The sequence below is a fragment of the Parus major genome, chromosome 20 (assembly GCF_001522545.3).
Source record: "Parus major isolate Abel chromosome 20, Parus_major1.1, whole genome shotgun sequence".
NCBI classification, from domain to species: Eukaryota; Metazoa; Chordata; class Aves; order Passeriformes; family Paridae; genus Parus; species Parus major.
In genome coordinates this window covers 11,814,946-11,829,307 of record NC_031788.1, presented here as the reverse complement: position 1 = coordinate 11,829,307, position 14,362 = coordinate 11,814,946, and the positions used below count along the sequence as shown (strand labels likewise).

The 14,362-nt window shown below is 41.3% G+C and overlaps 1 protein-coding gene across 2 annotated transcripts; it reads left to right on the top strand.

Moving 5' to 3' along the window:
* The first annotated feature begins 2,353 nt into the window (after positions 1-2,353).
* On the top strand, positions 2,354-10,063 carry PCK1 (phosphoenolpyruvate carboxykinase 1). Of its 2 annotated transcripts, none has more exons than XM_015647586.1 (10): positions 2,354-2,571; positions 2,788-3,062; positions 4,435-4,616; positions 5,219-5,422; positions 5,774-5,961; positions 6,831-6,993; positions 7,113-7,337; positions 7,435-7,566; positions 8,301-8,396; positions 8,977-10,063. In XM_015647586.1, exons 2-10 carry the CDS (start codon positions 2,839-2,841, stop codon positions 9,429-9,431), a joined length of 1,869 nt encoding a protein of 622 aa, XP_015503072.1. In that variant the 5' UTR covers positions 2,354-2,571; positions 2,788-2,838; the 3' UTR covers positions 9,432-10,063. The 2 variants fall into 2 exon arrangements, with proteins under 2 accessions (XP_015503072.1, XP_015503073.1); XM_015647587.2 differs by having other exon boundaries at positions 2,465-2,571; positions 2,851-3,062; positions 8,977-9,431.
* The last annotated feature ends 4,299 nt before the right edge of the window (positions 10,064-14,362 follow it).

Below are 14,362 nucleotides of genomic sequence, written 5' to 3'. Positions count from 1 at the left end.
ACAAGTAATTTGATGCTGAAGTGTCTAGAATTCCCAGTGGACATCTGTACTCGAGCCTTGCTGCCATCACAAATGAAAAACATTTGGAATCCTTAATGTGATTTTTAATGGACATATGTTCATAACACAGTGCCACCAATTTGGCATATTTAGTGTCTTCTCAAGAGAAGCCCACAGTTTGTATAGCAAGATTGTGGGAGGTTAGGATTGCAGTGTTAGAAAATTTGCACAACACCTGCCTGACTGTAATTTAATTGGCAGAAATTAATGCTCTGGGTTTGGGAATTTTTTTTTCCTCCTCTCAAAACCTAGAAACACTAGGAATGATTCTGCTGTGTTACACTGTTGTAGGTAAACTTTTATTCTGATTTTACTTGTGCTGAAATATGATCATTTCCTGCTCTGTTGTCTTCTGACAACTGAGCATTGCTGGCTTACTCTCAGTTGTTTCTGTGTACACTGACTTACCTCGCCAGCAACAAGCACTCAGTATTTTTGTACTTCGCTAAAAAACGGCTCTGCTTAGTATTACTAAAGATTATGCTCCATTTTATTTTTAATGAAGGTACTTTATGATGTGTTTTAAAAGGAAAATATTTCTGATCAACTCCACCAGCAGCACAGTATGTGGACTCTGAAGACAAACACCAGCTTTGTTATTATTAAATTGGTTTTGGATTTTATCTTTGCTTACATCACAGCCCTATCTGGAGCAGTCTTTAGCACCTCTTATCCCACCAGATTTTTGTTTTCCTTTTCAGGAATGTTTGGCCTTGCCATGCATCAAGGACAGCCCCTCTTACCTCACTGTTTTCTTCCCTTATTTACAAAACATAATAAAAGGCTTTGCAGGGGAGATAGAGGGTACAGTCCCACAGGGTGTTCCTGCAGTGGGAGAGTCAGCTCTGCAGTATTTTAGACTTGCAGGGTGAGGAGTGAGCTGCAATCCTGATCCCTGCTGCTCTGCCAGCCTGGCTTTTTGGGGTTTGCAAGTCACTGCTGGCTGCCCCAGCAAGAACCTTGCTGGGAACATCCAACTGCCTCACAAATGTGAACAACAACTGGGTTGTGAATACCCTTTATACAAGATAAGTCCATTTTGTTACTTTATAGAACTCCCTGAAACTCAGCTGGAAATCCCAAATTTCCTTTTCTGCGAACTACCAATGACAACCATGGGAAAAGCCACACCAAGACAAAAAAGTCACAAGTTGGCACAAAAGCATCACCTCATCCAGGCTTCGGATGCTTTGCAAAGACTGGGTATAAACAGAGTGAGAGGAAATGGCAACAGGGTTATTTCTACAGTTCTATTTGTCTGAATACTTCAGTCTTCACACACCCAGACTGCACGAACAAATAGACAAGAAGACCACCTTCCTTTATGGTCACAGTGGTCTAAAATGGAATAGGGGAAGCTAAAGACAGGCCTGCAGAAACAGAGACAAGAGCTCAAAGTGTCTGAGATCACACTCAAGTGTCTGTTATCACATGGAGATAACCCTCAGAATTATGAGTAATTGTGGCTGTTGATATCAGATACTGCCACAACTGACACAGATACAGACTCAAGTCTATGTCTGTGCACATGCACAGGGTGTTTTTCACCCACAGAACAACCAGCCCCAGTCCTGAGCTGCTCTGTGCTTTTGCTGCGAGTACTAATTTAGGGATGGGTTAATATTTTATGATACCTCCCCCACATAGAACTCCCGCTAAAATAAAACATAATATTTGAAAGAGGAGGTTAATTATTGAGAAGTTGCCACTCTGCTTCTTCTGAGGCTGTAGCAATAGAAAATAATAATGTTTAGTTTGCAAGAGCCTAAAACAAGCCATAAGAAAAAGCTTCCTTGCCTACACTGAAGGAGCCCCAACACTTAGATTTATATCTCTTGGGATTTCTTTGCATCGACAAAAATAAGAGCCGTGGGCCCTGTGTATGTAGCGGTTATTCAGGCCTGTCAGTGCTCACTGTTGAACTTTATACCCAGATCAGGCAATGTTCCCAAGGTGAGTAAACACTCCTTGGACGAGCCTCCACTTCACAGCCAACTAGTGACCATCTGCCTACAAAATGTGCCAACTGCACTTTGCCTCCGTGCACGACCTCCGCGTTCCTGGTTCCAGAGACTCTTTGTACTCAACCTTTCCCACACGCCGAGGAGTTATGACGTTTTTGATTTCAAAGCCAAACTGGATCAAAGTTTGGTTAAACTGCTAAATTTTGTAACTGCTTCAAACCAGCAAACCCGTGGGCTAAGAACCTCCGCTTTCAGCATTCATTAATCAAGGCTGTTAAATGATTAGCCCGCCAGGGCTGCTTTGTTGACAACTTTGCACGATGACAATGTCAGTGGCACTGTCCCAAGACACATCCAGTGGTGATGTAAAGGACAAGCCTCTCTCACCTCAACTGGTGGGATGGACACTACCACAAAGAATATTTAAGGAAGGAGGTGCATCCTTGGAAAGCAGCAATTGCAAGAGAGCTCCAAGGCAAGTGAAACGGGCTCAACTGAAAGGCACAGCAAAATCCTCTCTGGCATCCAGCTCCACCTTGCATAGACAGTAAGTAGAATTGCCTCTATTTTTTACACCTTAAATTAGTAGAATTAATTCTAATTTTTCCACCTTGAAATTAGCAGTGGTCCAAATCCCCTACCTTGATTTTAAAGCAGTCCATAATCAAGTCCATTGCAAATTCTTTCTGCTATATGTTGTTAGGCTTTGTGACACTGGTTAGAACGTAAAGTATGCTAACACACCTAATCTATTTGATTTTAGATTGTGATCAGTATTTTACAGCCATCAACAAGATCCACAACAGCTTCAATAATGCCTCCACAGTTGAAAGCCGAGATGAACGTCATGCCCAAGGTTGTCCAGGGGGATTTGGAGAGTCTGTCTCCGGAAGCGAGGGATTTCATCGAAACCAATGCCAAGCTGTGCCAGCCTGAGTGCATCCACATCTGCGATGGCTCGGAAGAAGAGAACAAAAAAATCCTGGACATCATGGTAGAACAAGGCATGATCAAGAAGCTGAACAAGTATGAGAACTGGTGAGTAGCCTAAATGAAGTCAAGTATCATCTCAGAACTGGAAAATTCATTTTCTATCCTGCTTACTTTAAAAACTTCTTATAATTCTCCAATATTTGCTTTCCATGAACATTTTGGAACTTTAGCTTACATAGGTGAAATACTCAGGAAAAACAAACTTTTTCCTCTAAAAATTAGCATAAAGCATATTATTCAATTGGACTATCAACTGTACACTTTCTCTATTGATTAGTTACATCAGGGGACTGAAAAAATGTCATGAGACTTATGCAACTTATCATTAGCAATGGCTAAATATTATTGAGCAAATCTTCTGAAGAATTCTACTATTTTAGCCAATTAGTTTATTCATCACACACTTTTTTGTGGCATTCAAATAGGTCTGTGGGTGTTCAAATATTATTCAGTACAGGCATTATTCATATCGTGCCGATGAGCTTTGACTTTAATGTATTCTGCAAATACTTTTTTCAAATATTTCATCATTTCTCCCAACTAACTGAACATGAAAGGAGAATATTAACAACAAGTGCATACTCGAGAATTATGTGCCAACCACGAGATCTTCATGGGAGAAATCTGCAAAGACTTCTGAATAACTAAGTGCAAGAATTTGGCAATCTGTTTGCAGACTATTTGGGAGAGAAAAGGGCAAGATTCACCAGATAAATTATTCATTGTTAATTATATGCTTAGCTGTAGTGATGATGGTTATGACAGCCCAACTAGAACATTTTTATACTCGTGGAAAATTTCGATACACAGAGGTGAAAATGTAAAACAATCACCTCTATTGTAAATAGATGGCAAAAATTCCTTAGAGGGGAAAAAGAATCCCCTTTAATAAACTCCTTCACTTTTAATGATCGTGCTTATACTCAGTATTTCCTTTGTGATGCCTCTAACTTAAGGGACTATGCCAATCCACTAAGCTGGGTTCTGATCCCTCTGGCACTTATACCAACACTTAAACTATTTTCCTTGGCATCCACTTAGCTTGAGGCATCATTTTGTGGTCCCCATACAAAACAACTCCACACTGATGAGAATAAGAATTAAACAAGATTAACTTCTTCCTGAAAGTTAGCAACAGAGAATAAGGCTGAGATAAGAAGCAAAGGAGTATTAACATGTAACAAGAATTTCCTAGGCCATATAATCTATTGCTATTACTGGAAAGTCTTAAAACAATTTGTATGAGAGAATGTATCTGACTGATTTTTGAGATTATCTGTTATCCTGCTTTGTCACTAATTTCTGCCTTACAAAGCATTGTTTTAGCAGCCTATCATGCTAAAGCGGTCCCACAGAAGGGTAAAAATGCTATATTGATAATTAAAGTCTAATTTCTTGATTTTTTGGTGAAATGCAGCTGGTTGGCTCTCACTGATCCAAGAGATGTGGCAAGAATTGAGAGCAAAACTGTCATCATCACTCAAGAGCAGAGAGATACCACTCCCATGCCTAAAACTGGAACAAGCCAGCTGGGGCGCTGGATGTCTGAGGAAGATTTTGAGAAAGCCTTCAACACCAGGTTCCCAGGTTGCATGCAAGGTAGGCAAGAAAAAGATGGTTGACCCTGAATTTTTAGCATTGCTAAAAGTAACTTGCTACTGCTGCACGTTACTGTAATCTTTAAAGAACAAATTGAGCTGAAGATTTAGCTTTATACCCCTGACAGTAACTTCAGTGGTTTAATGCAGGTCTTTTCCATGGACCTGAATACCTGGGCAAGGACAATCCTCAGTCTCTTTCCAGAACTCTTGTTTTCCTAGAGTGGCAAAGTACAAAAATCTGTGGGACTTGGTTCAGTCACACAGTGACTGTGGAGCAGATAGGAAGTGAGATGAGAATGAAGGATGTCCCATTCACAGGAATAATTTCAGATTTAGGGATTTACACTAACACAGAACTCAGCCTTCACCCCTGTTATTCCTGGCTAGACAATCTGTCTGAACTGCTGCTTTCAGCATTTAAGATAAAACTTCTTGCTACACAATTAGACAAACAGAAAGCTACAGCTCTTTAAACATCACCAGAAGCTCCCACATGACAGCTTTTAAAGGACTGAGAAACAACCTCCATATTAATAAAGGTTACTTCAAAATGTTGCTTGTTTTGCTCTTGGCCACATCTTGCTACTCCCTGTTTTCCAGGACGTACAATGTACGTCATCCCCTTCAGCATGGGGCCTATTGGGTCACCTTTGTCCAAGATTGGGATCGAGCTGACGGATTCGCCCTATGTGGTGGCCAGCATGAGGATCATGACACGGATGGGAACAGATGTTTTGAAAGCCCTGGGCAATGGGGAGTTTGTAAAATGCCTTCACTCAGTTGGATGCCCTCTGCCACTAAAAGGTAAGAGCCATAAAAAAACCCAGGAGCCATTAAAAAACCCTAGGAGCCTTTAAAAACCCCTGGAAATTCCCAGGGCTGTGTTTTAGAGTTGACTGCATGTCCTCAGCACATGGGACACCCTCACCACGGAAGACCAGGGTGGTTCTGTAACAGCACTGGGTTCAAAACTCAGATAAAGGAATCAAAGCTCAACGAGAGTTTGATGGAAGGGAGATTATTATCCCTAGTACTTACCAGGGATTTCCTTGAAGCATCTGGTGTGGGTTGCTGTCAGAGGCTCAATGCTGATGAAACAACAGCGTGATCAAGCATGGAAATTGCTGCATTCATGTACAACATTCTGTTCTGCAGAGCCATTAATCAACAACTGGCCATGCAACCCGGAGCTGACGCTGATTGCTCATCTCCCGGATCGCAGGGAGATCATTTCGTTTGGCAGCGGCTACGGAGGAAACTCCTTGCTGGGGAAGAAATGCTTTGCTCTCAGAATTGCCAGCAGACTGGCCAAAGAGGAGGGCTGGCTCGCAGAGCACATGCTGGTAAGAGCTATTAAATCTTGTGTGCTTGAACAGCCGTTAAACCCCAAATTAAGGCCACATAAATCTATCACCCGTCTCGCCATCAATGAAATTAGTCTCATATGGATAGTCCTGTAACTTTAGATAGGAAATCTATCACATGCCAGGCTCATGAGAGCCTTGCAAGGCCAAGTACTAAACATTTAAAATAGACCTGTAATAGCATAAAATATTTGAACTTCTGAGAGGGACTTCTTGTAGGCAGACCCATGTACATAAGCAGAGCCTGAACATCATCACTGAGCCAAGTTATAAAGAGGTCTGTGCACTCAAAAACCTGCAAATATCATATTTTCTAAGGGAGTTCTTCTGTATAACCTTTCTGGCTTTAATTTCTGCTGTCCTTTAAACATTCTACCACCATAAAATACCACTGAAAAGTATTTCAAAGTGCATAAGATAATAGCCTTAGAAAAAATTTTGTTTGAGAAGAGCAGAAGTATCTATGCACAAAGTGCTTTCCCTTCACTCCACTTGTGCAGTCAAAATAAAGTTGCCTGGTTTTCTTCTGTCTCAGCATAGAAACACAGATGTATATGGTCTTTAATCAACAACAACAACAACAACAAATTCTTACATACAGACCTAACATTTAAAAAAAAAATATAAGAATTTCCTACAGATATTCTAATGGCAAGAAGCATTGACTCTCTGATTTAAAAAATACAGCTTGAATTATTTGGCAAAAATATTATGTGGTGCTTCTTCTGTAGGAACAAATGTGCATAATTAAATATTTTATAATTTCTACTTGCTGGGAAACAATCTCCAAAACGAAAATTGCAAGGAAAAAAAGTCTGTGTTTAATAGCTGCATTAATTTTTCAACAGATCCTGGGAATTACCAATCCAGAAGGTAAAAAGAAGTACTTTGCTGCAGCATTCCCAAGTGCATGTGGAAAAACCAACTTGGCCATGATGAACCCAAGCCTGCCAGGATGGAAAATTGAGTGTGTGGGTGATGATATTGCCTGGATGAAATTTGATGAACAAGGTATGGAAATTAAATTGGAATGTTTTACAGGTTGCTGTAGGTGCAGTAAGACATGCTATAAACTTCTGGATAGAATTAAATCAGCATGATTTATTTATATTTTGTCATTTAACTTCCAGGCAACTTAAGGGCAATCAATCCCGAAAATGGCTTTTTCGGTGTCGCCCCTGGAACCTCAGTCAAAACAAACCCCAATGCTATTAAAACCATATTCAAGAACACCATCTTTACCAACGTGGCAGAAACCAGTGATGGAGGTGTTTACTGGGAAGGCATCGATGAGCCCCTGCCCGCTGGAGTGACAGTGACCTCATGGAAGAACAAGGATTGGACCCCAGACAACGGTACCTGGCCCACACCATGGCCCTCTCTTGGCTTTCTTTTAAATTAATGAATAGATTGAAGTTAATTATGCCATCATGACCTTTTTATTCTCTGCAGGAGAACCTTGTGCTCACCCCAACTCCAGGTTCTGCTCCCCAGCCAGGCAGTGCCCCATCATGGATCCTGCGTGGGAGTCCCCCGAAGGCGTTCCCATCGAAGGGATCATTTTTGGAGGCCGCAGACCAGCTGGTAAGAGATGCAGCAGCCACGTTTCCAGGCTGAAGTGCTGCCCACAGAAGGGTTGACACACAGCTGGGTGTAGACACAGGTTTTGCTTTCACAGCTGCAAAAGGAAGGAAATAACCACGTTAGTCCAATTTCTCCGTGTTAGCCTTTGGCATACACGCTTCCAGCCACTGGTGCTGGAGTGTCTGAGTTGTTTGATGTTAACACAAAGCAGATAATAATAATAATGGGCTGGGGGGAGATCAGGACCCACTAACATGGGTAGTAGACACATAGAAAATTGCTGTATTGGTCTCAATTTGCCTGTAGTTTAAGTAGTTCAGTTAGCAAATGGTTAGAGAAACGAATCGGTTTTAGATAGTTTAAAGGAAAGGAAGTAAAATAAATTGTTCTGCTAAAGGTCCCCTAAAGTTGGAAAAGAAATAGAAGTAATGCTAGGTCTGAGTCTAATAGGACCACAGGACCAGATTCTATTTCCACTAAAATCTGCTGGAGATTCTGATGTCCCAGCTATATCCCACTGGATGTGTTCAGTAATCAGTAGCCAGTTTTGAAAGCATTCATTTAAACTTCTTTGCTGTATGAGAGCAGGAAGTAAACTGATTTAAAAAAAAAAAAACAGGAAAAATTACAATACATTATCCAGCAACATGCATTCAGCACTCTCTCAGACAGCAAAACCTGTCATAAAAATATTTCTGGACCTCTAATTACTGAAGTGATTTTGTTCTTTATAGGTGTCCCTCTTGTATATGAGGCCTTTAACTGGAAGCATGGAGTATTTGTAGGAGCAGCCATGAGATCTGAAGCAACAGCAGCTGCTGAGCACAAAGGTAAATCAAAATTTAATCTGCCTACCTGTGTTAAAAGAAAGCCCCTCTGGACTGCCTGCCCTCTCCTTCCCCCTGCTCTTTCACATTTCAGTCTTGGCAGCTAATTTTGCAACCTGTGCATTTTCACAATAGAAAATATTTGTACTGGAATTAACAGCCAAATTCTCTGTAAAAGTCAAATTAAGCAAAATAATCCCGTAGGTGGCCAGCATACAGAACAGGATGCAGGCACAGGGTTGCCAGAAGCCTTGACAGGGAGTTCTTGTTACAGTCTGGGATAGACAAATTTAATTTTTCTCTTCTGCTAGAGCTCAATATAAATGCATGAATGATAGCCATCTCTTGAGGATCTTCATTTAAGCTGCTTGACCTGAGATTTAAGAAATTTAATAACAAAAATTAATTTAATTTGTACCTTTTGTGCATCAAGGATAATGCTTGTGTTGTTTCTTAAAGCTCTTTGGTTCAGGAGGGGGGTGAAGGGATCATGAGTACTAAACCCTGTGAGGATCTGAATCGTTGTGCTTTAGAATAAATGTGCTATTTATTCCCTTACCTTCTCCATCTGTGCTTCAAACAGGCAAAATCATTATGCACGATCCATTTGCCATGAGGCCTTTCTTTGGCTACAACTTTGGCAAGTACTTGGCCCACTGGCTGAGCATGGCCCATCGTCCAGCTGCAAAACTACCCAGGATCTTTCACGTTAACTGGTTCCGGAAAGACAGCCAAGGGAAATTCCTGTGGCCTGGCTTTGGAGAGAATTCCCGTGTGCTGGAGTGGATGTTCAACAGAATTGAAGGGAAAGCCTCTGCCAAACCAACTGCCATAGGTTACATCCCTACTGATGCTGCTTTGAACTTGAAGGGTTTAGAAGATGTCAACCTGACCGAACTGTTTGATATCTCAAAAGAGTTCTGGGAAAAGGAGGTGGAAGAAATCAAGCAGTATTTTGAAGTGCAAGTTAATGCTGACCTTCCCTATGAAATAGAAAGGGAATTGCTTGCCTTAGAGATGAGGATAAAACAGCTGTAAGCTGATCAAATCCATAATTATTTATCAATTCGCACGTACTTAGACAGGGCAAACACATTTTACCAAATCACCACTGGAAGCATAACAGCACACTGATGGGCAGGGGGTTATAATGAAAGTAGGTCATAGCTTAGTTAGGATATAGATACAGAGACATTCTAGAAATAACTCCAGACCTAATGATTTATAACTACATCGGTTGTTGTGAATAGGTGAGCAGCTGTGGGAGTGCACGTGCACAGGGTCTGAAAACCGTGCTCTGTCACTTACATGCACACAGAGCCAAGATGGGTGTAAATTATTTGCCTAGTTCTGCATATACAATCCAAACCAATCCAGCCTTCAAGTTGTAGCACATTGTTTCCATCACAGAAACCTCTGGAGTCTCAGACTCCACTCGAAAGAAGAGAGAAAATTAGATGCTGTATATATGTATTACCTAAACATATTTCATGTCTTAAATACTTTTTAGAAAAATGAAGTTGTAACTTCTATCAGAGTGAAAGATGACTTTATATTACTAATGCATATTTAAGATATTGCTATTATATATTACTCATGTTCCTGTGATTTCCAGATGTTTTGAATGGCTTGTTCTTAAACTATAAAATAAATGTTTATACAAAATATTACCTCATTTCCAGTATTCTTGCTGTTTATAAACTGCATGCATATAAATTGAGGCTCCTGTCAATACCTCAGCACAGGGAGAGATGCACATGTGGAAGTTAGATGTTCACTAGAGTTGAGCTGCTACTCCTGAGCCAACTAGTTTAAGCCACATACTGTCTTTGCAACTTCGATGCAAGCCAAAGGAATGATCCAAAAATTATGATACCAGCTGTGAGCAGTCATCCAGATGGTGACACACTCCCCATAACTGGGCACTGTTAGTTACTGCAGACATTTATAAAATAAACTACCCTCTAGGAAAGCCCCATATTAGGACCTTGCTCATTTATTAAAGTCATGGGATTTGTCCCTGTTCCACAGTACCTTGGCTTTTGCAAGAGTAACGAGTGCAGCTGTTGAAGTAAAGACAATTTGGGAAAAAGTTTTCCAGATTTGTCGGGATGCCTAAAGCCTTAGAGCTCAATGAAAATCAGGGTAGGAACCTGTGTTGGCTTCCTTGTAGAGCCAAGACACTAAAACCAGCCCATGTTCTCCCCATTAGAGGTGTCATTTATGTGCTTCCCACATCCCTGGTGGGTATCCTGCTTTTTCACTTTGAATGCTTGATCTCCCAAAACATATTGCAAATATTTGCTTAGCAAAAAGAAAATCACTTACATTGTGTAATAAGCCTTTTTACAGACCCTGCTTCCTTGCAGAACAAACAGTGCCAGGGCTGGTCAACAACTGCCCTTCAAAGTTTGCTAGGAGAGGTCACATAATCTGAAAAGGCTCTAACTACCCCTTGACCCCATGTTTAAGGTTTAACACAAACATTATCAGTTCTGGAGTGAATAACAGAGCCCAAGTCAATGCATAGGTCACACAAAGAACAGGCAATGGAAAGCTGTGGTGGAAGTGGAGGAGAGTGGTGCAGCCTCTCTGGAGGTGATCAAAATCACATCTGCATCTCCCATAGGGTCACCTGTATGTGTCCTCTTGAGTGGGCTCCAAATTTACAGAAAAATCAAGGTGGAAGTCAGTAAATAAATCAGAGGAAGTGAGCAAAAGGAAACTGGAATATGCACTCCTCAGATTCATTACTATCATGTGTATAAAATAAAGCTGTTAATAAAGTAATTCTATAAAAAGCTGATGAAAAGCCTGGGCCATTCAAAACTGGTGTGACAGCACTGGACTGGTATTTGGATACGTCTAAGGAGGAACAAGGAGAGCTGAAGACATCTGTCATGGTGATATCAGATTTATGGCCAGTTACAGCCTGAGGGTTTCCTATGGGCCTCGGGAGAGGATCCCAGCCCTGAGCAGTGCAAAAGTGTTCCAGGCACAGCTTGAAACGCTGCCCAGGAGATGTACAGAAGCTCGGGGCTTTCCAGAGCTCTCTGAGCACTCCAGTGTGCTGCTCTGCCTTCCCAAACACAACCAGGCTCAAAGGAGTGTTCCAAAGAAACGAATCCGACTTCCTGCCAGGGGAATCCGTGCCAGGGGCCCGAGCCCAGCAGGCATATGGACATGGGAAAACCAAGTGACACTTCTCCCATAAAATGCTATATTTTATGAGATATAGATACCATCACTGAGGTCTTACAGCACACGCCCAGCTCTAGCAACACTGGTGTTATAAAGTGCAAACTGCCTTGAGAACATCTTACCCAGCCCAAAACACTGCTTTTCCTGTTCTGACTAAACCTCTGCTTTCTCCTCCTCCCTCCAAGAAATCAGGGAATTTTCCTTCCTTTGACCACCACTGCCCTCAGGTTCTGCTCTGGGTGTTTTTTCCACGTAACACAACACAACTCATGGGCACTGCCTATCACGAGCTCCTCTGGCAAAAAAATATTTAAACCATTTCTGGTCCTCCCACTGCACACATTTTAACCACATGCACCTTTTCAAAAACTGCTCAGAGACACAGATCAGTCCGGAAACCAGAAAATGGGGGGAAAACCTGCTGTACTGTTAAGAATGGGAACAAGAAAATGAGTTTTTGCGTGAGTCATTCGACAGCTCCTTTGTATGTAAATATATCCTCAACCCATCAGCATCTATGGGGAGTACAATTTACATTTTGAATGATCAAAATGTTTAGTATTGGCAGAGAAAATGTTTAAAAAAGGAGAAGGCGGTGGTTTAAAATTTAGAAACTTAGTCAACTGTGCCAGATTATGATCTCAACTCTTCTCCCTCCAACAAATATTATGCTCCATAAAAACAAAATGCTTTTAAATTGAAATTTGGAAGATCCCCTGATTTTCAAAAGAAAGAGGGGAAGGCAACAAATGCAATAAATTTCAACAAATTAGTAGAGAAATATAAAACTTGGCCTATTAAATGTGATTCAGAGAAGGGAAGCACAGGCAAGACTAACACATGAAGTGTACAGAGCCATAACATTTGCAACAGCTGTGTTATGAAATGCACTTGGTATTCTGGGAAGTGAGAAACAAAATACTTTGTTAAAACACTTGTGGATGTACCGGTGGCTTAGAAGAAGAGAGACAAAATTAAAATCACAGTTTAACCATTAATGCTCTTGAGGTTACAATCTCTGGTACCTTGTTTGCACCATGATTCCCTGGACAAGAGCAGTGTGAAGGATGCACCACATCCAGGGAAGGCTGTGCTCAACTACCTTAAGTTTAGCACAATCCCTTGGGCAAAAAGTCTGGCCTCAGTGCCAAGTGCTCCTGTTAGCACAGATAAATCCAGAGCTCAGACCTAGACCTTGGCCCAGTCCTTGCATGGGTTGAGAAGCCTCCAAGCCTGATGCCATCCTTGGGACTCATTTCTCATGTTTCAAGGTCAAGTTTTGACTGTGTTTTGTCTTGTTCCTTCAAATCCCCTTCTCAGATGTCAGTCTCAGCAGTAATTAGCTTGAGTATATAAGATATCCACGTACCTGGATTCTGTCAACATCGTGAAGGTTAAGCCAAAGAAATAAATAAACCAGAAAAGCAGAGTCCAGCTTGCTGCAGAACTCGTGTTGGAAAATAGTGAAACCCAACTTCAAACCTCTCACAATTCTGGGATGCTATTTTCAGGAAAAGAAGCAAAATTCAGAGAAATGGCATTTGTGCTCTGGGAAATGCTGTTTTCCAAAAACCTTGGCTACCATAGTAACATGATTTATTCCATACTTGCGGCAGTATAGTCAGTCAGCTCCCCAACTGAAAGACAATTATTGTAACTAGAGATGTACCTGGCTGGAAAGCTGTGGGAATGCTGCTATGGATGGCAAAGCAGAGCACTCTAAACTCCAAATTAGTAATTGTTAGTGTTGATCATGGAGAACATTTCTGGCAGAGGTTTAACCTCAGCAGTACAAAAGGGCACATTGGTCAAATGAGTGTTGGCAAATCCCCCTCACCGAGATTCCAAAGCACGTCCTGCCCCATCTGTGTGTCCTTATGCAAAACAGCTAGGTGGGGAAAATGAGAAAGAAAAAATCCCTCATTGCTATTGTATTCCTTTACTGTGTTCTGCAGCCACCATGCAGATATGTTGGCTGCAAAACTTTACCAGAGAAGGATTTTGTGAGCAAATTGCAGAAATCCACATTTATTAATATGCAAAACTCAGGATGTGTCTGATCCTTGCAAACAAAAACCTGGTTATGGTGCCTTTGCTGTAAGAGGCCATACAGAAGATCTCTGAGTTATTCCTACCCAGTGTTGAGGGCTTTGTTCTGCCTTTGATGCCATCAGTGACAATCACCTTGAAATTTGTTTTTCTCCTCCTCACACTGTCCCAAAAAAGGTCCAAATAAAAGGCCATGACTTTTCTCCAGTGTAAATATGACCAGACAGAGGTTCTGAGATGATTCTGCCCTCAGCTTTCCTTCAAGCTGATCAGCTGTGAGCAGAACTTTTTCTAATACACGTCCCAGAAATGTTCTTTGTGTCTTCTTTGGAAATGTCAGATGCTGGCCATTGGAAAAGGGAAAACATCTGGTTTAATCCTCCCGAAGGAGCATATCAAAGTTTTTGTGCTGTTTTTTATGCAGCCTCAAGGCCTTTTATTCAACTAAAAAATCCTTTTGTAAACTGCTGCGTTCCATTTTTGTTGGTTTTGTTCTTATTTTGAACCAAGAATGTAGTTTTTATTCCTTTTCTTGTAAGGCATCTCAAGGCCATTTCCCAGGTTGAGATGGCCAAGGAACAGTCCCTCCCAGAAACTTGATCCTGATAAACAGCTGTTCTCCAGCACAAAGTAAGCTCCACAGAAAATAGCTCCTAGGCTCACAAGAAATAGATCTTACCCCGGCTGGGTATAGATTTGTGGGCTTTAAACTAAACTGG

Excerpts from the sequence above, each read along its gene's own strand:
- PCK1 (XM_015647586.1), top strand. The coding sequence starts at position 2,839 with ATGCCTCCACAGTTGAAAGCCGAGATGAACGTCATGCCCAAGGTTGTC. Across the intron at positions 5,423-5,773 it reads ATGCCCTCTGCCACTAAAAG|AGCCATTAATCAACAACTGG; the intron begins GTAAGAGCCATA and ends TCTGTTCTGCAG. Across the intron at positions 7,567-8,300 it reads TGGAGGCCGCAGACCAGCTG|GTGTCCCTCTTGTATATGAG; the intron begins GTAAGAGATGCA and ends TGTTCTTTATAG.